At 51.7% G+C, this 21,998-nt stretch overlaps 2 protein-coding genes across 5 annotated transcripts in view; one reads left to right on the forward strand and one right to left on the reverse strand.

Moving 5' to 3' along the window:
- Positions 1-9,948, forward strand: part of Aagab (alpha and gamma adaptin binding protein) — a 43,915-nt gene extending 33,967 nt beyond the window's left edge. Inside the window, exons 6-10 of one of the 2 annotated variants that reach the window (XM_006971440.4) lie at positions 2,867-2,949; positions 3,635-3,734; positions 7,131-7,235; positions 7,679-7,728; positions 8,342-9,948. In XM_006971440.4, coding sequence (XP_006971502.1) covers positions 2,867-2,949; positions 3,635-3,734; positions 7,131-7,235; positions 7,679-7,728; positions 8,342-8,419 — 416 coding nt within the window. In that variant the 3' untranslated portion in view covers positions 8,420-9,948. The remainder of the gene's footprint in view (positions 1-2,866; positions 2,950-3,634; positions 3,735-7,130; positions 7,236-7,678; positions 7,729-8,341) is intronic. The other variant, XM_006971441.4, reaches the window with a different exon arrangement.
- Positions 9,949-15,436: 5,488 nt separating this feature from the next.
- Smad3 (SMAD family member 3) overlaps positions 15,437-21,998 on the reverse strand; it is a 120,149-nt gene continuing 113,587 nt past the window's right edge. For all 3 annotated transcript variants that reach the window (XM_006971435.4, XM_076576484.1, XM_076576485.1), the window contains 2 exons: positions 21,330-21,474; positions 15,437-19,232 (listed from right to left, as the gene is read on the reverse strand). In XM_006971435.4, coding sequence (XP_006971497.1) covers positions 19,109-19,232; positions 21,330-21,474 — 269 coding nt within the window. In that variant the 3' untranslated portion in view covers positions 15,437-19,108. The remainder of the gene's footprint in view (positions 19,233-21,329; positions 21,475-21,998) is intronic.

The following is a 21,998-nucleotide window of genomic DNA, read 5'->3' on the forward strand; positions in this document are numbered from 1 at the left end:
TCTGTATACCTTATGTGTATGATCTGGTGGAAGTAATTTTGAACAGTGTTGATAATGTGCCTGTGTTTGGCTGTGCAGAAGTTTCCACTGAGGCATAGTGGTGGTGTTCAGAAAGTTTTGGAGTTTGGAGCGTTTCGGATTTCTAAATTAGGACTGCTTAACTTGTTTTGGGAAAGCAGTATGGAGAGGGTTTGTTTCCAGTCACAGTTGTAAGCCTCTGGTGTGCCTGGTTCCTAGCTGGGGTGGGGAGCGGGGGCTCCTTCTTATGCTTCCTGACTAACTTCTTTTTCATAAGAATTTGCCCCTCCCACATCCCAGAAGTTCTAGAAGAATCAGCTGAACAAGTACCTTGATTTGTTCCTTCCTAGTCTAGTGTTTTTGTGCTGTCAGTAAAACCATAGATGCTAGAACCAGTCTGAGCAGCTGAAGGGAAAGGCCCTTCTCAATGGGAGTAGCATTCCCATGCCAGAAACCTGTGGGGCCCGGGATGGTTACTAGCAAGTAAGAAAAGATTTATGTAGTTCTTTTCCGTGAGCGTGGCATGCAGTGGGTGCGTGGGCGGAAGTGTGAAGAGCACCAAAGCAGAAGAGCCAGTGTATCCAAGCCTTTTGAGCAGCACTGCATGCGGGTAGTCTGCTTTGAATAAATAAACGTGGATTCCTTTCTCAATTGTATAAATGCATGTGTCTCTGACTTCCTTAAAATATAAGCAGGGACATAATGAACCCTCTGATAAGCTGACTGAATCCTCCATTGTTTATCAGAAAGCACTGAGCGCAGCTCCCTCCAGCTTTTTCTAAACTCATGGCTCATCGTGAACTTTATAAGGTTTTGAAATTCAAGGATTTTAAATGTGTGTGTGTGTGTGTGTGTGTGTAAAACCTATTAATAAAAAAAAAGTACTTAAGCACAGTGAATTCCAAGGCACATGAGGAGAGGGTGCAGACAGCCCCTTCTCTCAGTCATAGCTTTCTGAGGACCAACAGGCTCCGATCCTGGGGGTTGGTTTGTCTGAGGTCACACGGGTGGGTGGAGCCATGAGTGAAAGCTAGAATTTTGATCATAAGCTCTGCCTCTTCCCACTGCTCTTTTCTCACAGTTTTATCTGTTAGCATCAGAGCATTAAACATCATTTTGCTGGTTTTAAAATTGTGGCTAAATACTCATAACATAAAACAATCAAAATTTTAAAAATGGGTGTACATAGAAAAAAAAAATCAAAGGTGCCCAAAGGTTTATAGTGTGTTGTCGGTTGCAACTCCTCTGCCTGGCTCCTTGAAGGGAGCCACTGTAAGAAGAGAGGCACTGGTCTAAGATGCACAGGGAGCCACTGTAAGAAGAGAGGCTCTGGTCTAAGATGCACAGGGAGCCACTGTAAGAAGAGAGGCGCTGGTCTAAGATGAGCTGAGCTCATCATGTCCTTCCAGGAGCCTGCCAAGTTTAGGGAATGCCAAGCTGTAGAGTTGAGATTTGAGAGACTTCTGAATTAGAGCTGAAAATTACCCAAAGTCCAAATTATTTCCAGTAATAGAAGGGAGGGGGCTTGTGTTTGCTGTAGAGAATCTGCCTTTTGTTCCAGACAGCCAGCATGTAAATGTTCATGTGTCACCATGACAAGTGACTGCATATCCACAGTTCAAAGTGAGAGCTACCTGCCATTGGGGTGAATCTGTCCTCCAGCTCTGAAACCCTTGGAGGAAGACATGTTGTGCCTAACCCATGTTGGGGGAATGATAGTCCAGCCCCCTCGGCAGGTTCCCACTCAGGGATGTGGGGTAGAGTTCTTGCTAGAGCACTTTTTTACATATACAAGGATTTCAGGCCACTTCAGTGTCCTGTCTGAGCCTGATTCTGCTGGCTGAAACACTTACTAGAAGTTGAGGTGAGTGGGTCTCTGCCCCAGCTTGGGGACTGAGTGAGCCCCAGAGCCCTTGAATCTTGGGCTAGTTTTCGTGTGTGTTCTGGGTGATTCTTGGATCAGTTCCAGACACTTTGCCCCAGACCTGTCTTCACTGGGACACAAGCACCATGTAGCAAGATGGCAACTGTGCTAACCATCATGCTCCTTGTTCCCCAATAGTGATGCTCCCAAGCTGACTTCTAAAGTGTTCCTGGCTTTAATCAATGGCAACTGTTCAAACACTGGTGTCGTAACGTGCAATGGAGCCATGGGATGGCCTTGGTGTATAACAGCTTACCAGTTTTTCACCTTGACCAACATTCTGTTGTTTAAAACAGTTACTCAGAATCGAGAGCGTGTGTGTGCAGTCAACTTTGTATCACTGCTATAAAATGCCTGAGGTGTCAGCTTACGTGGCTCAACTTCCTCTGGCTCAGGGTTTCAGCCCATAGTTGGTCACCTTTGTCTCTTAGGACCTGTCACACCACAGTACATCATGGGATGTTTATGTGATAGAAACAACTATTCACCTCATGGTGGCCAGGAAGTAAAAAAAGAGGCCCACATCCCAGTGTCCCCTTCAAGGACATGCCCCCAATGACCTTGCTTCCTCCAAGTATGTCCCCCCACCTCCCAGTAGCACCTTCCCTACAGGCCTTCAGGGGACATTTCAGACACCCCCTCTTTCTCTCCCCCTCCCTCTCTCCCTCTTTGTTTTTATTTTTGTTTTTGTTTTGAGACAGGGTTTCTCTGTGTGTCCTTGGCTGTCCTGGAACTCACTCTGTAGACCAGGCTGGCCTCGAACTCACAGAGATTCACTTGCCTCTGCCCTCCAAGTGCTGGGAGTAAAGGGTGCTCCACCACCGGCTGGATCCAAACCCTTTTACCAGCAGGGTTAGAGGTGGAGTTTCAAGGACGGAGCCTTTGCTTGTCATTTGGTCAACACTCATGCTGTCTTCTCTGCAGACAGGAGCCAGGGCTTCAGCCTTCTCAACTCGCTGGCTGGAGCAAACCACGGCATTGCATCAGCAGAGAGCTGCCACCCTGAGGTAAAGAATCGTCCGGGTCTCTGCTCCTCTTGACTTCAGTATCCTTGATGTTATGGGTCTTCATCTTGTTAGTTTCTGTTTAAGAGGCAGCAGAGGAGAATTCAGCAGCTGAAAGGGGGCTCTAAAGTACCCATTGTGCCTAACCTATGTCAAGGAGATGATAGTCCAGCCCCTCGGCAGGTTCCCACTCAAGGATGTGGGGTAGAGTTCTTGCTGGAGCACTTCTTCAAATATACAAGGATTTCCTTGCAGCATAATCTTGCTTTCAGATCTTTGTGTAGAAAATAAAAATGAATCTTTTTCAATTCTTTTTCACCAAGGTCCCGAGTCAACCCTGAGTGAGCTGACGGTCTGTTTTCACCCTCTGTCCTCAGTAGCTCCATTCTGAGCTCACTTGGTCAGCCAGCCCATAGCATGTATCTTAAATGATGCAAACCAAACATGTTTCAGTAGCCTGGAGCAAAATCCTCACATTTCGTAGTTTTTCCTTGAGGGCAGCAGCAGCTGGGACAGCAGCTTCGCAGCCTTTCGCGTCCCGTTCGAATGTGACCCTGCTCCTCCTGTCTGTTCCTCCTCGGGTTCTGTGGCTGCCTCTCCGCGGCTAGCTGGGGTGGGAGGCGCCAGCCCGAGGGTTGTTCACTGAAGCCGTTTCCTGTCCAATCCTTGCTTCTGTGTACTTCCCCAGCAGCAGGCTCCATTGCCGGCAGCTGAGAGGCTGGAGTCCCTTCCCGGCCATCGTGGTGGTGCATGTGGCTCAGCGGGTGCACAGGTTGACAGCATCGTGGGTAAGTTCCTCCATGAGCTCCCCAGAGATAACGGCAGGACTCAGAGTACACACCGGGACAGCAAGCACTGAGGGGAGAATCGACCTTAAACCTGGAGGAGAAAGTGAACGGCTTCCCACAGGAGCCCCTGTGACTGTCCACTCAGTTAGCTATCTAGCTGTCATTCCCACCCTGACGTTCAGGTGGCCACCTGTGACCTCTGTGCACTAACTCCAGCCCCCCCCACCTTGACTCTGTGCACTAACTCCAGCCCCCCCCCACCTGTGACCTCTGTACACTAACTCCAGCCCCCCCACCTTGACTCTGCACTAACTCCAGCCCCCCCACCTGTGACCTCTGTACACTAACTCCAGCCCCCCCACCTTGACTCTGCACTAACTCCAGCCCCCCCACCTGTGACCTCTGTACACTAACTCCAGCCCCCCCACCTTGACTCTGTGCACTAACTCCAGCCCCCCCCTTGACTCTGCACTAACTCCAGCCCCCCCACCTTGACTCTGTACACTAACTCCAGCCCCCCCCACCTGTGACCTCTGTGCACTAACTCCAGCCCCCCCACCTTGACTCTGTGCACTAACTCCAGCCCCCCCACCTTGACTCTGTGCACTAACTCCAGCCCCCCCACCTTGACTCTGCACTAACTCCAGCCCCCCCACCTATGACCTCTGTGCACTAACTCCAGCCCCCCCACCTTGACTCTGTGCACTAACTCCAGCCCCCCCACCTTGACTCTGTGCACTAACTCCAGCCCCCCCACCTGTGACCTCTGTGCACTAACTCCAGCCCCCCCACCTTGACTCTGTGCACTAACTCCAGCCCCCCCACCTTGACTCTGCACTAACTCCAGCCCCCCCACCTTGACTCTGCACTAACTCCAGCCCCCCCACCTTGACTCTGCACTAACTCCAGCCCCCCCACCTTGACTCTGTGCACTAACTCCAGCCCCCCCACCTTGACTCTGTACACTAACTCCAGCCCCCCCACCTTGACTCTGTGCACTAACTCCAGCCCCCCCACCTTGACTCTGCACTAACTCCAGCCCCCCCACCTTGACTCTGCACTAACTCCAGCCCCCCCCACCTTGACTCTGTACACTAACTCCAGCCCCCCCACCTTGACTCTGCACTAACTCCAGCCCCCCCACCTTGACTCTGCACTAACTCCAGCCCCCCCACCTTGACTCTGTACACTAACTCCAGCCCCCCCACCTTGACTCTGCACTAACTCCAGCCCCCCCACCTTGACTCTGCACTAACTCCAGCCCCCCCCACCTTGACTCTGTACACTAACTCCAGCCCCCCCACCTTGACTCTGTGCACTAACTCCAGCCCCCCCCACCTTGACTCTGTACACTAACTCCAGCCCCCCCACCTTGACTCTGTGCACTAACTCCAGCCCCCCCACCTTGACTCTGCACTAACTCCAGCCCCCCCCACCTTGACTCTGTACACTAACTCCAGCCCCCCCACCTTGACTCTGTGCACTAACTCCAGCCCCCCCACCTTGACTCTGCACTAACTCCAGCCCCCCCACCTTGACTCTGCACTAACTCCAGCCCCCCCACCTTGACTCTGTGCACTAGCTCCAGCCCCCCCTCCCCATCAGGACTGTGGGCAGGGCCTCACTGACTCGTCACTCACCAACAGCGGCTCCTGGCTCCTCCTGCGTGTCTTTACGAGATTGCTCTCCTTTCCCAAACTTGAAATACTTCAGCGCTCCATCCAAATTCCTCGTTTTAACTGTTTTTTAAAGCACAAAGGGACTCTGTCCTTGTCTCAGTTACCATCTCTGTGCACAGGTAAATCAGGAATGTCTTCTTTGGCTCTGTACACCAAGTGCCTGCCTGGTGTGCACTGAACAAGACACACTTAGGACCCCAGGTGCACTTAAACAAATTGTATGGCAGTGTGGTAAATGACAAGGACTATAAATCACCATTCTTGTTGTCATAGAGTTTATAGACAGGGTGTAGAGGTAGAACTTGTGATAGCCAAGGCTGTGGACATTAGCGCACCATACAGTTGGGTTCCAGTCAAGGCTGTGGACATTAGCGTACCATACAGCTGGGTTCCAGTCAAGGCTGTACCTCTAGCAGTGATACAGCCTTGAGTAGATGATTTCACCTCAGTGGTCTGAGTTGCTGCCTCTGTCAAGCAGGAGTAAGCCATCTGCCCCCTGAGATGTTGTAAAGTGGAAATACATCCTGGTAGGTTAGAATACTCCATTTCAGTAGTGCAGTTCAGTGGCAGAGTGCTTACCAGGCATCTGCAAGGCTCTGGGTTTGATCCCTGGTGCTCCAAAAATGGTGGTAGTGTCGGGCGGTGGTGGTGCACGCCTTTAATCCCAGCACTCGGGAGGCAGAGGCAGGCGGATCTCTGTGAGTTCAAGGCCAGCGTGGTCTACAAAGCGAGATCCAGACTGGACTGTTACTCAGAAAAACCCTGTCTTGAACAAAAAAAAAAAAAAAAAAAAGTGGTGAGGAGGCAAAGGGAAGGGAGAACAGGTAGACAGAGCAATGGATGGAAAGGAAGGGGAATGGATGGACAGAGATGTAGAAAGCGAACTTCTCTCAGTACTGAGTGTGATCACTGCAGCAGTGTGGAAAGTTAGAAAACCAAGGAGTCCTCACAAGTGTGCCTCAGCTCTGCCAACGGTGCAGAGACTGAGGACGGAGCCCTGGGCACTGGACAGTCAGGGAAGCCACTGTCACTGTGATAAAGAAGTAATATGAGGGGGCTGGAGGGGTGACGGAGCAGTTATGAGAGTGTACTGCTCGTACAGAGGACCCAGGTTTGATTCTCAGCACCCACATCTGGAGGAGGCTCGCAACCACTTAACACCAGCTGCAGGAGATCGGAGGCCCTCTTCTGGTCTCTGCCAGCACCTGCATTCACATTCACACATGTATATATGCATAATTAAAGTCAATCTTTTTATATTTTAAGTAATGTGCTGAGGTAGAAATGGCGAAGGATTTGTGTTAAGAATGTAGTAAGAAAACATGATTCAAAACAGCTCCACCTCTGGCATTTAAGTGAGTTCATTTTTAAACATGGGGAGTTTTGGTTTTTGCTACAAGTTGTAGACAATGATGGTTGTTCTAATAGGCTTAGGTGTGGCCATTGTAATAGTGGATGTGGCCATGATCATACTGGTCCCTGCTGAGTGTGTAGGAGGGGGAGGGTTCCTTTCGGAGCAAGTTGCTGGAGCAAGTCACATCTCTAAATGGAAGCAGTGTCCTCTACTTCCCCCCAGTGCTGTGAGGATGAAAAGTGAGCCTCCAGCAGCCCAACAGGCCTCTGTACAACCTGTAAAGCCAGCGCCTGTCCGCACGGGAGCCAGGGCTGCCTGTGCCGAGCACGTGTATCAGTGATGTGTGGCAACCTCTGGTTCCAGATCCCATGTTAGACCTGGATATTCAGGAACTAGCAAGTCTCACCACTGGAGGAGGAGATCTGGAGAACTTCGAGAGGCTCTTTTCAAAGTTGAAGGAAATGAAAGGTAATTATCTGCATGTCTCAATCCTCTCGTGTTGGTGCTTTGCTAGTTTATGTGGTCGCGTCTCACTTTGTAACGGCTAGATTGGATTCAGAGCTCTGGGCTTGAGAAATTTAGCTACTTAGGAGATTGGACCATTTGATTGGTAAAAATTCCCTGGGGAAAGATTTCCTGTCTTGATTCTCTTCCCCCTCACTTTCCCTCCTTCTGAAGTGTATCTCTCTCTCAGTGAGTCTCATTATCACAGCATCTGTCAAATTCCCACCATTTCACTCACATCCCATCTGGAAAATTTGGGAGACTCAAGCTTCCTAATGGCTGTAATGACTATACCATGAGCGTATGTCTTAGAAACCCATCTACCATCTTCAAGTGTTAGCACACCCCTGCACTCCAGATCCTCCTGTGCTATTAGACAAATTTCTAAAGATATATTTTCCCCCTAGACAAGGCTGCGACACTTCCTCATGAGCAAAGAAAGCTGCATGCAGAAAAGGTGAGAAGACCCAGCAGGTATTTACCATCTACCATAGGCCTTACCTGGGACTTGGGTGGCGCCACGGGGCCTTAGTGTGAGTGTTGCACTAGATGCTACAGCCAGCTGGATGTTTATCTGTGCAATAGTAACACAGTTGCTACAGTTAAACTGAGATAGCGGTGGTGCTTGTCACGTGACATGGAACCCTCACCAGGCCTCGTGATGCTTGCCTTCCTCTTAGGCCGGAAAACTCTCCGCTGTTTTGTTTTGTTATTACCAGAGCAACACATGTTTTTGGCAGGAAACTGACATGACTGGTGACATCTCATTACATGAACTGTGTCATCATTTATTTACTCAGCTCCATTCTGGACATCGAGGCCAACTGTGTGCTCAGGTTTTTGCTTCTGTCAGTGATGAAGCTGGGCTTATCCCCACTGTTCACACTCGTGTGCAGCAGCCGTGATCACAAGCTTAGCACACGTCCAGCGTAGACGTCTGGGTCACGCTAGGGATTGTAATGTGTGTTGGTGGGAGGCAAAGGTGTATTATTGTAGACCCCAGTCAGTTCAGGTGTGGCACGTGCATGAGCTGAAGGTTCGCTGTTAACCTGAAACTTGTTGCTCCACAGGTGGCCAAAGCCTTCTGGATGGCAATAGGAGGAGACCGCGACGAGATCGAAGGCCTTTCCTCGGATGAAGAGCACTAAATTCTTCCACGAGCTGTGACTGGCGCTGACGCCAGCCCTGTGCACTCAAGTACTTCCCTTCTCAACCAGGTTCTGCTCTGCCAAGACTGCCGTTCCCATGCTGGCCGCCTGACTGGTTGGGGGTGCCTTACCTGGGCTTTTAGAAAGGAACGAGGGAGAGATCTTTGCTGCTGGGGCATCAGGGAAGGAGGGGTGACATGACAGTGTGAAGACACCTCAGATCTACACTCGTCGTTTTAGAACCAGGGTAGAGTGAGTCTTGGCGGTCTGTGTTACAGGAGGACCAGGTGTCCTAGAGCACACTGTGAGCCCAGCACACGGGCGGCTGAGGCCATCCTGGGCTCCATAAGGAGGCCGGCTTCTGGGCTCAATCACCAGCATTCACACTGGCCGGAGGTCGAGCGTTTGTGCTATCTCCAGTGTATTTTCCCTGGTCCCCACTAAGAACAAGGCTCTGGCCCGAGATGGGTGTTGTGGAGGAAATAAGGAGGCAGCTGTAGATCTAGTGTGTACCCGGTGAGTAGGGAACATGGGTTTGTCTCTAAGCAAGTCCTTAAGGACATTTTAAGGTCAGTGTCTGAGTTCCTGCCCCAAAGAAGTAAAAGTCAGGTGTGTATCTATAAGAAACAGAGGCGAACGTTTCCTCCCCTGGGGAGGGTAAACCACCCCTCTCCCCAGCTGCAGGGCAGGGGCCTGAGCACAGCCCTGTGCAGGCCCCAGGAGCAGGGGCGTTGGGTCTGAGCACACTGTGCAGCCATGCTGGCGGGGGGTGCTCTTCTGACCAAGCACCTTCCCGGCCACTTGAGATTTCCGAGCTGTGCCGTCTTCTCACTTTCTGCCCTGAAATCAGGACAGGTGCCCCTTCCTTCTGCTTGGAAGCCGGAGACCACTGTCAAAGCGCTAGCATCAAGCAGCCAAGCAGCGGGGGAAGCTGAGCTGTCCAGCGACCAGGGCCCGAGCCACCACCGTGGTTCACTCCCAGGGCTGTTGGCCTCCTGCATTCCTCCTGTGTTGTGTCTGAGTGCTCCCCAGGAGAGCACAAAGCAAAGCTTTAAAGAAGAGAGGAGAGCCCAGCAAATAAAGGTCCTTATTCTATCTTCATAGGTGCGGCCATGACAGATGGTGCCCATCAGGGGCTGAGAACTGGCCCTGACAAGGCTCACCTGCCCTGGGTACCACTTTCAGGACCTGAAACAGATGCTTGGCCAGGCCAGAACCACCACAGGGAGGAGACGCGCGCACGCGCGCGCACATACACACACACAGATCTTGCAATCTTTGAGCTTGGGTTTACCACTCTCCCTTCAATAGGACTGATACTTTGAAGTGAATGCATTAGCCATGGTTAAGAAGGAAAATTAGGGAAGTTGGCTCTGGGTTGCCAGGAGGGCAGAACATGTTTTTCTTAAAACATAGAAGAGTTTAGAAAATAGAGGCCACATGATTAAGGAAAAATAGACTAGAAAAGGTTGTATTTGATTTTGCTGACTAAACAAAGCCAGGTAATTAAAAGACGATTTATTTATAAAGTCTGCTAATGTGTATTGTTATGTTTGGGAGAAGGGTGTGAGTTGGGGGAAGCCTGGTGTCCTTTGTAGTAGGCATACAAAGAGTCTGAAGTGTTTGTCAGTTAAGGGTCTAGAGTCTGCTTTGCCTGTATGTGATGTCTGCTCCAGCATCGGAGACCCCAGCTGACTACCAGGGACGTTGGCTCTTCGTGGGGACTGTGAGGGTCAGCATATCTACTGATGGCTCAGAGTTTCTGAGTCTATGCTATGGTGGCAGCTGTTGTCTTCCAATGTGCCCCGTGCACATAACCTGCAGAGCAGATTGAAGGTAAGAGACTGGCTGTCTTAAATACCTCTGCATTTCTATAACAGTGCTGGGTACGTAGTAGGGCCACAGTTTTTGTTGGCAGGTATGGTCTGCCTGGTGGAAACGATCACACAGTCTGATGATCCATGAGTTCTGGAAAGTAGAGAGAGACAAGAATCAAATTTTTCTTCCCTGAGACAACCATGTTATGTAATAATTGCAAAGTGATGAAGGCATGGCTATTTTTGTAATTTTAAAATATGGCAGAGTATGAGAAGGTTGACAGAACCAACTGGCTTGCTCTCTATTTATAGAACTTGGCCACATCTGATCCAGAGAGACTGAAGATTGGGGGAAGCTGGGCTCATTTAGATGGTTGAGTAATGTAGGATGTGGTTCAAGGATCACAGAGTGTACACTAGGCCTTTCCTGAGAACCGTTCATACACGAGGAAGATGTGTCCAGCGTCACCTCTGTGGAGAGCTGGGGAAAACATCTTTGCCAAGGCTTGTCATGTTCCTTTTTTAAATTTATTTTTATTTTGTGGGTAAGGGTGTTCTGCCATTTTGCCTGTATGTATGTCTGTATACCATATGTATACAGTGCCTATGGAGGCCAGAAGAGTGCAATAGATCATCCGGGACTGGAGTTACAGATGGCTGGGAGCTGCCATGTGGGTGCTGGGAACAGAACCCAGGTCCTCTGGAAGGGGAGCCAGTGCTCTTGGGATGGTCTCTTAACAATGACCATTGAGTGAACATGAGGCATGCCTCTTGTCCGGCTGTGGCGTGCTGTAGCAAGCAGGAGAATCACGGTGGAAGGGAGGATTTTGGCTCTGGGGACTGTTTTGAGTGTGGGCATTTGCTACTGCAAAGCTAAATTTAACAAATGTATCTAGAATGGTCAGAGGTTCTGGTTCATTAGTGCTCTGCTTGAAGGAGGCTTCAGCAGATGTTCTGATGACCCAGATTTGCTTGTCACACACCCATCTACAAGGGACAATTGAGTATTAGATCATTATCAAATAGCATCAGAGGCCTACAGGGAGAGAAAATGCAAACATCTTCTCCAGGTTACTGAACCGGGATGGGCCTGAGGGCTACTCAGTCTCTGCTCCGCTCTGCTAAGGTTTGCTCAGTGGCCCACCCCGCACCTCTGGAACACACACTCGACTCACTCAGTCTCTGCTCAGCTCTGCTAGGGTTTGCTCAGTAAGCCACCCCACACCTCTGGAACACACAGTCTACACAGTCTCTGCTCCGCTCTGCTAGGGTTTGCTCAGTGGCCCACCCCGCACCTCCTAAACACACGCTCTCGAGTCTCATGTTCCCCAAGTCTGCTCTGTCTTTACTAGGAGTGAAGCAGGTTCCAGTGTTGAGGGGCATCTTGCTTGGTTCTGTATTGTTCCTCTGATGTGTGGAATGAACAGTTAACCAAAGAACCAACAGGCAGTTGTGTGCACCTTCCCTCAGAATGTTGGGGAGCCCCACTCCTGTGCCCTAGTGATTGAATGGTTCTACTCCCCGCCCTGCCTTTTTTAGAAAAGTACAGATTCAAAGTCTGGCCCTAAAATTATTACTGTATCTTTGGAACACAAGCTTGCTTGGTATGTGTGGTGGTCGTCGTCCTAAAACCTTTTATGTGTCCTTACCTTTATTTGTATGTTTGTGCATGTGGGTGCCACTTTGTGTATGTGGAGGTCAGAGAACAACTTGAGGGAGTTTGCTCTGTCCTTCCACCATGTAGGTTCTTGAGACTTGAACTCAGGTCATCAGGCTTGACAGCAAACACCTTGACCCACGGAGCCATCTTGCCAGCCCATTTTTTTGTTATGTTTTTGAGATGGAGTTTTGGCATGTGGCTCAGACTGACCTTGCACTCTCCATCCCCGTGCCTCAGGCTCCTGAGAGCTGGGACATGTGTACAGCACTCACGTATGCACTGTTGGTGGTTCACATACCCCTTCCCGTGCCACCAAGAACCTGAGCAGCAGAGGTCATGTGAAGACACTCCGGCTCAGCTTGCTAACCAGGACCCTCCTTGCTGTTCTTGGGAAAGAAGTGGCCGTCATTGCCTTTGTCTTCTCTTACCAGCTGGATGGCTTTAATGCTACAAAGATGTGGCTCACTAATGCCCAGGTTCTGTGCTTTATGAGAGTAACAGTGTTGGTTGGAAGAGACACTGATTTAACCTGAAGTTCAAAGATATGGACTGTATCAGTGGCCCATCCCTGGAAATCTCCAGGCATGCATCAATAGCAGAGTTTGGTGACCTCAAACTTGTCTTTCTACCCTGCTGAGGCTGAAACAAAGACTCAGGAACCGGCCAGCATGGCCTGGGACTCTGTTGGTGCCAGAATCAGGAGCAAGGCAGAGGAGTCAGTCTTCAGGATGAAGTCTCTTTTCTCCTGGAGCTCAGAGGTAAGCAAGACGAGGTCACAAGTGACAGAAGGCCAAGCAGAATGGGAAGAGGGTTGCAGGCAGGCTACACCACAGTGGTTTCCAAATGTGAGCCCATTCAGAATCACCCGGGATGTCCCACCCTGTTTCTGATGAAGTTGGTGTGTGATGGGACCTGAGAAGCCTCATTTATAGCATCTTATGTGATACTGACATCTCTGGGATGTGCTTTGAGAATCAGGGAAGTAATGCTGCACTCTAGCTAAAAGGACTGAAGAGTCTGGGCACACAGGTAAGTGGGGACATGGAAATTCTTACAGTAAGTCATTGACATGAACAGAGTGTGTATAGAAATGAGAGCCCAGGCAAGAACACTGGCAAGGCCCCGGACAGTCCCATCAGAAAAATGGTGGATATAAAGGTGATGGCAGAGAAGAGTCCATCTGTCCCGGAGGGACTGAGATGCCACAGGCTGTGGGCAGAAAGGGTCTCCACTCACGTGTATACTCCAAGAAGGCCTGGCAGCAACCTTGTCCACACATATCTAGTCAGCTGCACTGAGGGGATTCTCTGGCTGCATGGGCTCAGCGCTGTGACTAAGGATAGCTGCTGTGGATGGAGATGTGGGGTAGTAGGCATTTTGTCACATGTTTATCCCTGGGACTAGAGAGAGACAAATTGGGATTTGGGGACAGCTGTAATAGCAAGTGACCTGGAACTGGATTTTGGTCTTGGCTTTAGTTACACAAAAGACTCGCATTGAAGTTGCACAGTGGAAAGATACAGAAGGCGCAGCACTAAGGCAGAAGCCCAGATAGGGCACCGGCTGGTACACGTGGGCCACGGGAAGCCAGAGGTGTAAGAGTACTACAAAGTCCTGTGCTCAGGGGACTTAGCACTTGCAAGGGATGACAGACACAGGTGACAGTGTGAGGGAGACTGGAGGCAAATGCCCGAGAGCCTTCCTGGAAGAGGGCTGAACTGAGCTGCAGAGCGCTGGCGCAGTGCTGGCTTGGGGGTGTTCGTCAGAGCAGCTTGGAGCACAGGGAGGTGTGGGGAGGAGGAGGAGGAGGAGGAGGAGGAGCACGGGCAGGCCTGGTGACAGGCAGGCCCCACCACCGCTGCCCTGGAGATAGAATGGGGAGCTGGGCAGGAACAGAAGGCGGCCAAGTAGTCCATGGAATGACCTTAGCACTGCTGTGCAGAGGGCATGTTGTAGTCTGGGTTTGAACGCTGCCCTTGAAGACCCACGTGTTAAATGGTTGTTCCCAGCTTATGGCACTATTGGGAACTGGAGGAACCTGTGAGGTAGGTCTGATCCCACAGTCACAGAGGCCATGCCCTGTCTTTCTCTGCCTCCTTCCATTACAGGCTCACAGCAGCAGGGACAAATGACCACGGGTTGAAAGGCCTGAGACCAGGAGCCAAAACAAACCTTTCTCTTCCTAAGCTGCTTTCGGGTGTTTCATTTTAGTGACAGTTCCGCCTAACACAGGCTGTGTGAACTGTTAGAGCAGGCTGGAGCCCACAACAGTCGGGATGCTGTGGCAGGGTCCGGGTGCTGGAAAAGCTGGTGTGTAGGACGGTGAGAGCAAAGACTGGGGAGACTCGCGAGGAAGTGGAGGTACGGAGCTATGGACAAAGGTGCCTTGTCAGTTTTCAGGGTGATAGTCTGCAAAAGGGAATGATAATTTCTGTCTTCTGACTTGTGAGCATGAGCAGTTGATGGACCAGCAGACCGTTGTCCCCAAGGTGGAGCTCAGGGCTGATACAGGAGTCACTAGCATTTTTGTGGCTGGAAACCACGTATGCAGCTGAGGGTTGATGAACTCATTGTGGAGACTCTCTAGAGCACACATGTAGTTGGGGGACACCGGACCACAAAGGAGATGCAGGCTCAGGGAAAAGGCAGGTCCAAGGAGAATGAGGCAGGCTCAGGGGGCAGGGTCTTGCCGGGGGGGGGGGGGGGGGGGGGGGGGGGGGGGGTTGCTCAGCTAGAGCCTCAGCAAGGGGAGGGATGGGGAGAAGAAACACAGAGCTGCTGAGGGGCTGAATGATGGCAGAGGTGGCCCCATGAGTCACTCCTCACAAATCACTATGATAAAGTGCAGATTGGGGTCAGACCTGGAGGGAGTGGGGGATGGGCATGAGGGTGGAAGAATGGACCAGGGAATACCCCTGGGGTGGGAATTTGAGGTGGCTTGTGGAGGCCTGCCTAAGTGGCTCCTTCCTGAACAGGAGGTCCTTAGGACAGGTGGCGGGGGCCCCTGAAGGATGGGGAGCCAGCTCTGCCCTGGTTCTGCTTTGTTCTTTGGTATTTGGTACATTTCCTGTGGTTTATGGAAATTTTCAGTAGGAACAGAACTCTTGTTCTGAATTTAGAATTCAGATTGGCATCTCCAGAGTTACAAGGTTTCTTGTAATTCTTGTGTGTCCCTGCGAAGATGTGTTGGCGTGGGGGACACAGTGACAGTATGGCAGAAGACAGCTGGGAGGCGCAGGAGAAGCAGTGGCAGGGTTGAAGGCTGGGGTAGTGGCCTGCAGTCACTTGCCAAAGACCTTGGTGAACGGGGGAGTCCCAGAGTGTGTATCTGTGGGACTCGTGTCCTACCTGGGGGACCCAGGGACCCCTGCTGGTCCTGTGTGGTGCCCTTGGAGAGGACTGGAGGGCAGGTATTACTGGAAGACCTCGGCAGTGGGGCCAGGCACAGGGTTGTGTTATTGGCGCTTGCTGAGCTCTGACGCCCCCAGGACCTCCCTGGGGCTCCCTGTTAAACCCCTTTACCCAGAGCCACAGCAGACGTCAGACTGCGCTCCTGGCCCAGGAGCCTTATGGTGAAAAGTTTATTAGAAGGGCGCACATAAGAAGAGGGGACACGGCTCTTTAACATTGGGGTACAAGGCTGTAAGATACAAAAGTTAGAAAAATCTAAAACACTATAAATACATGCTTTTTACAAAGATACTAAAGGCCTGGATGGCTGAATGGCGGCAGTAACGTCAGCCCCCAGGCATCCCCAAACGAGAGTCCACACCAGCCCACTTGCCCTGGCAACAGCAAAGGCTTCTGGGATAAAGATGGCTCCGATTTCTATGTGAGGTTTTCACTCCCAGAAGGGAGGGGCCTTGGTGCAGAGGACATGCTGTGGAAGGGCCTGGGCTTGACTAGAGCGGCCTGTTTGCGCACGCCGCTCCTTGTCGACCCAGTCTGGTCCGATGTTTGTGGAGCCGGAGCCAAGAAAGCCACGCAGCCTCCATCGGTGTTGGGGACTGGCTGTGCCCCAGCTCTGCCCAGTCACTGTCCTTCGGGGACAGACCTTTACAACTGTCTTTAAGAAATTAAATAGTCATCCATCTGAACGGTTTGAAGGGATCGTTACATAAATATGAAAACAGCAGAATGCTAACCGTCGCTTTTGTGTTAGCACGAGCCAGCTGTAGGGGCTGTTTCGAAGGTGGTAGCCATGCACCAACATGTTCCTCTCCATCCAGTGCCTCCTGTCAACAATGCCACATCTTCATGGTTGACCACATCCTGGTGAGTGGCTTTCTACCCACTTGGGAAGTTGCCGTACACTGTGAAGACCATTGCTTAAAGAGGCCAGTGATGGAACGCTGATGCCGCTCAGACAATACAGTGCAGGTCCCTTCTAATGTACCGGGCGCACACATTAGCCACTTAGTCACATAGTAAGAAATAACAGTGCAGAGCTGTAGCTGTAGCCTTCTGGTACAGGCACCTTCTCAGCCTCGCAAGGACTTTAAAAAAAAAAAAAACTCGGAAATGGCAGCTTGAGGCTAAGAATGAAGTCAGATATTTGCCTCTGCCCCAGACAACTCAGGCACATGCGTGACCGCACACGCCACTTAAAGAAAACCTGTCTGTGGTTTGAGTAAAAACATCAAGCCCTGGAATATGTCCCAGCTCTGAGAAGCGAGCGGAGGAAGAGCAAGACCACGGTACCCCATAAGCACTGCGGCTCATACATTAACGAGTAAAAAAAGTGTCACAGACATTAAAATAATACAACACTCTCAAGGCAGTGGAGAAGTCTGCCAGCAGCCTCGCCCTCCTCTCGATCTTCCTAAGAGAGTCCTCGCTCTCCACTCCAGGCCTTTCTCCAGATGCCAGGTCTTCTACAGGTCTCCTGGAAGGTGGCCAGCACAGGCCTGTAACCCACACGGCTGGGCCACCTGCACACGTACTAAGTTAAGTTGGAGAGGAGAGGGGTACAAAGTTAGCTTTTCTGGGGTGCTGAAGACGAGGATCTCTGCCCAGCGCCAGCCATGTAGGTCAGTGTCAGCAGAAGCCAGCGGGGCACCCGCAGACAGGTCACACTTCCCAAAGGCCGCAGCAGCAGCTGCTGCTTTCCTCTGGACCTCCAACTGTTCTCTAGAAGTAGAAAGGCTGTGCATACAAGACAGATGGAAAACTAGCGTGGTGGGACACTTAGATTACACGTACCCAAAGGACCTGGTTCTCAACTATGGAGTGGCATTTTCTAGATGCTAAGCCTTTAATTTTCAGGGATGTCGAGAGGACCTGCCTAGAATTTCCTTGGACATCCTTCTCCAGCAGCTGGCTAATAAAGCAAGGGGGCCAAGGAAGTCACCTTTGGCAAGAAGAAAAAAAGATCCTCTCAACTTTGTGCCTCCCGGGCGCAGCTACTGGAGTAGCCATCATACAGAACAGGCTGTGGGATGACTCCATTTGTGCCGTGTGGAGCTCTTCTCCAGGCACCTAGGGGATGACGATGGGCCACGGGAAGCCCCAAGGAAACTGGGCAGCAAGTGGACAAGGCAGGTCCCCACAAACCACTGCCCGTGGCTTCAGTAGGAGCCACATCAGAACATCCTTGTGCTGGGCCTGACTCAGAGCATGGGTGACATAGGCAGTTCCAAGGACTTCCTGTGTCTGAAGCGGCAGTCCACAGACCGTGTCAAGCCTGGCACAATGTTCATACCCACTGTCTGTGCCCTCTCAGAGGGTGGGAGGCATTCAGAACGGTCTTTGGGCTCTGTGGCAACAGCCCGGGGGCAAGATGCTCAGACTTCTTATGTCTGAGGGAAGCTTGGGGAACAGCATGCCTAGCTGGAAGGATCCTGCCCAGAGCTTCAGAGGCACAGGATCCTGCAGGAGAGACACCAGAGTGTGCCTAGAGTCTCTGGAGCATCAGAAGATTCATCACATTGGAGGGTGCGCTTTCTTCCCTCTGGAACAGGACAGGACTTCCACAGGAAATCCAGGAAAAACGTGGGACAGTCATTTTACAACCAACAGCGGCCAAGAAGAAAGTACCAATCGCAGGTGGGATCCTGTGTGCTGTGTTCTAGAAAAGCTGGGAAAGGGACTTTTCTTTTTCCAGTTGATCTAATTTATACTCGTTGTCTCTGTAATTGCCACTGGGAACGGCGCTCATGACACAGTATCGCTTCGTCAGTTTTCGGTGGCGGTCCTTTACCAAAGCTGGGTGATCTTATACCCCAGGCTGGAGATGGCAGGCCTCTCGGCACCAAGGTGTAAAAATTGTGATAGCCCTTTTCATCTGCCCATGTCGGTCTGGGAGGTCTTACCTCCTGGTGAATGGGCTTCTCTAGATCTCAACTTTCAAACCTCAGGGCAGGCAGCAGTCGCTAGGTCCACGCTGGTCTTCCAGCCAATGGACGAAACCAGGATTGTTTTTATAAAACAGAAGACATTTCAAAGAGCCTCTGCTAGGTGAATTCATTAATGCAACTGGCTCCATAAACCAACACAGCATCAGAATATGGTGCCAACTCTGAGAGAAACATTCGGTGTGGCGCCACCTCGCCCGGACATGCACTCCACCATTGCCCTTTCTGCGAATACTTGGACAACATCTGTATCTCTTTGAGAGTAATGGGATAAGAACTATACATCCCACACACGCTGAGCTTCAGCAGGTCCTTCCAAGAAGGGGCAATGAAGAAATGGCTCTCACCAGCTTTACCCGCTGGCAGTGTTCTTATCTGCATTCTGGGGGCGGGCAAAGTGCCAGTGTCGACCAGTGTAGGCCATCTAGTTCACCAGGTACACCCTCTCCGTGGAAGTGGTGGGCCAGGGCATGCACCACTGAAGTTCTTATCCAAAGCTACAGGAAGCTAGGACCCTGTCCCAGAGGGACACTCCAGCCCTTGAGAAAGGCACTTTCCTTTTAGATCTCTGTCATTAGACAAGGAGTCAGATGGTGACGCCACCAGATCAGAAGCCACTATTTGGGCCTCAAACTAGGGTGCATGTATGCAGCGACACAGCTCTTCATAAAATCATCCCTGGGGTTTTTCTTTTTTTCTTTTTTTTTTTTTTCCGTGGTTTCAGAAACAGGTTGGTGCCTTAGTTGAGAGAAATTTGTTGTCTTCTTTGACAAGAACAAGTTGGATGGAGTTCTCTTCCAAGGCCATTCTCCCCAAGCCCACCCTCCCTCACCCACTCCCCCACTCACTCCCAGTATCTCTAAGACACACTGGAACAGCGGATGCTTGGAGAGCCCATTTGCGTGAGGACCTTGTCAAGCCACTGCAAAGGCCCATTCAGGTGCAGCTCGATCCAGCACGGGGTACTGGTCACTGTCTGTCTCCTGCAGAAAGAGGGAAGGGGTGGGAGACTTTAAAATGCCTAGAAGAACACACATGTAAGTCAGAACACCACTTTCTGCCACCTCAGGCCAGAGATCCCTTCATGTTAGACACCGCCTAGAGATGTACCGGTAATGGGGCCCAATCTGGCCACACTCTGCCAACCAAGGAGAGCTTTGAGTAAGTCAGGGCCTGCTGGAGGGAGCGGACCTCACAGTTAAAGAAGGTCAGTTACCAGGGACTGTGACAAGCTCCCATGTATGCCCTCCTGCCTGAGTGAAGGTCTCCCTGGCTCCCAGCTATGCCACTGGGTAGGTACCTCAGCCCTCTCCAGATCTGGGCCAGCCCCACAGTTAGCATGGCGTGTCTGTCTGATGGAAGGTGTTTTTACAAAGCACTGACAGAGCCCACATGCTTCAGGTCCCAGTGTGCTGCTATAATCCCATCTACAGCTTATTTTGGAAAATCTTACCAGCAGAGCTAGCTGGGGAACAATTACTGGAAAAACCAAGGCACACCACACATTTCTTTTCCTCCAAAGCACTGTCTAAATTCAGACTACTTGGTGACGCAGCTTGCAGGCAAGCTCCCAGAAGCCTCCAGTGAGCAAAGGCTATCTGCTGTGGCGACATGCGGGTGCCAGCTGGAGGCCAGGCCTGGGCCTGGGCCCACTTAGAGCTGCCTTAGAAAACCAGCCTGAAACCTTACTCTGTTTGGCCCACAATGCAGGAGGGCATGGCTGTTCTGGGAAGGGGCCGCACCCGCCACTAGGCTGCTGTGCCACGCTGCCAGGCGGCAGTGACGCAGCGAGCTGTGGAGGACGGGGTGTGCTGGCAGGGTGTCCTGCATGGGGATGCAGTGCCTCAGATGTGTTGACTTCTGCCAGCACACCCAGGACCATGATCCTGAGGGTCACCCTCCTTGATCAGCATGTGCTTTGCCTCAATAGTTAAGGAGGTTCACACCCAGCCAGGGCGGACGGGCGGGGGGCCTCCCAGTTCTCTTCCTTTGGTGATTTTGCACTTGAGAGTTAATTTTCTAACCTTTCATTCCCTAAATGTTCTAAATCCTGACTAAAAGGTTGCCTAGGCATTTCTCCAGCCAGCCCTTTGGACCGGGTCATCACAACATGGCTGGAAGTTCTTCCGCAGTCTGACCATTTGGGCTGCTTGTTTGGTCGCCCTCCCTGGACTTGAGATTCAAGGGCCCAAAGTGCTTTGCTTCCCTGGCACCACGAGGCATCCACGAGAGAACAGCATCTCTGAGATCTAAATGGAGAAGTTGGATTTTGCAGACCTCCGTCCTCTGCTGAGAATCCGACTTTCCATAAGTCAGGCTCATCGGGATTTCATTACAAATGGTGGCCCAGAGCCAGCACTGAAATGGGTTTGGCTAGGGCGCAGAGTGACTGCAAAACAAAACTGATTCCAAACATCTGGAAAAACGAAGAGAAGGGGCGGGGAACTCGCAAGGCGCTGGCTGCCGCTCGTGTGGGTACCTCTGTGTCTGTCTGCTCTGGGGGCTGGGGAGGAGGCATGGCACACGAGGGCATGTGGCCCTGCCTCCCAAAAACGCTCCTGTCCGGTATGGGGAAAGGAGACTAGATTCTCATTAAACCAAGTCTAGACGGCCTGAGGGCCTCAACCGAGCAGCCCAGGTAGGCCTGGCTATTACTGGTGCCATGTTTAAAGTGCTAACTGGAATCCTTTTCAAAAAGTAAATAAGCCGTCCTTTATAAACACTCAACTCCCCTTTGTTGGGTTTAACAGTGATGGAGCCGGTGGTAGTGTCGGGGAGACAGTCACCCCGAGTCTGTCCCCAGAGACACTGAACCCACAGCAGAAGCCAGGACAGAACGTGTCTTTTCCACTTGACTTCGTGTATGTTCTTTTCTCTCGGAGGCTTTAGCTCCCACATCTCGGTAAGAATAACGCCCACGTCCCCACACTGGGCCTGGAAATGCTGACCGAGCCTGAACTGCTGAGCACCAGGCAAGGGCAATGCCACCGTACCTGGTCTCCTCGACCCCTTGAGGCCCTAGGCCGGTGGCGTCGAGTCGGCTCCTCCCCACCACCCGCTAAAAGCAGCTTAGCACTGACCTGTACTCGGCTCCCCAGCCTTTGACGAAGCTCATGCGGATGGTGCACATTCGCGTCAGCTGGTAGACGGCCTCGAAGCCCTGGTTGACAGACTGAGCCAGGAGAGCAGCAAATTCCTGGTTGTTGAAGATCTTCAGGTTGCAGCCTGCCGACCACAGAGAGTCAGATAAAGCCAGTCCTGGAACCACCCAAATGGCTTAATTCACATGCCTCAGGTGGCACGCGGTGCTTCCACTCAGTGGTCACCTGCTCTGGGCTTGTCACCATGCAAGGACGGGCCTTCTCCATTCCCACACCTGATCTGCACACACCCTAGCGGGGAGATGCATGTGCAAGGGGCACTAAAGGCTGGCCTGCAGGTGCCGCCGCCAGCTGTGGGGATGTCAGATGCTAAGAAGGAAGCCTGGAAGTGGGCTTGGGTGACCCAGGGAATCGTCTGCAGAGGCTGAGGCAGGACCCTAGGGTTCAGAGAGGCAAAGGACCTGAGAAGCTGTCAGTGCCTTGTGGTATGGTAGCCACGGGGGGGGGGGGGGGGGATGCTCCTTCATCGGTACAGCAGCAGCAGGGCATGGGGCGGTGAGGTGGGCATGGAGCCCTCTGACAGGGATGGATGCTTGCTACAGTCAGAAGCACTCTCCACCTGGCTCCTCTGACGGTCCTGCCTCATGC

This window comes from Peromyscus maniculatus, chromosome 7 (assembly GCF_049852395.1).
Source record: "Peromyscus maniculatus bairdii isolate BWxNUB_F1_BW_parent chromosome 7, HU_Pman_BW_mat_3.1, whole genome shotgun sequence".
NCBI lineage: Eukaryota > Metazoa > Chordata > Mammalia > Rodentia > Cricetidae > Peromyscus > Peromyscus maniculatus.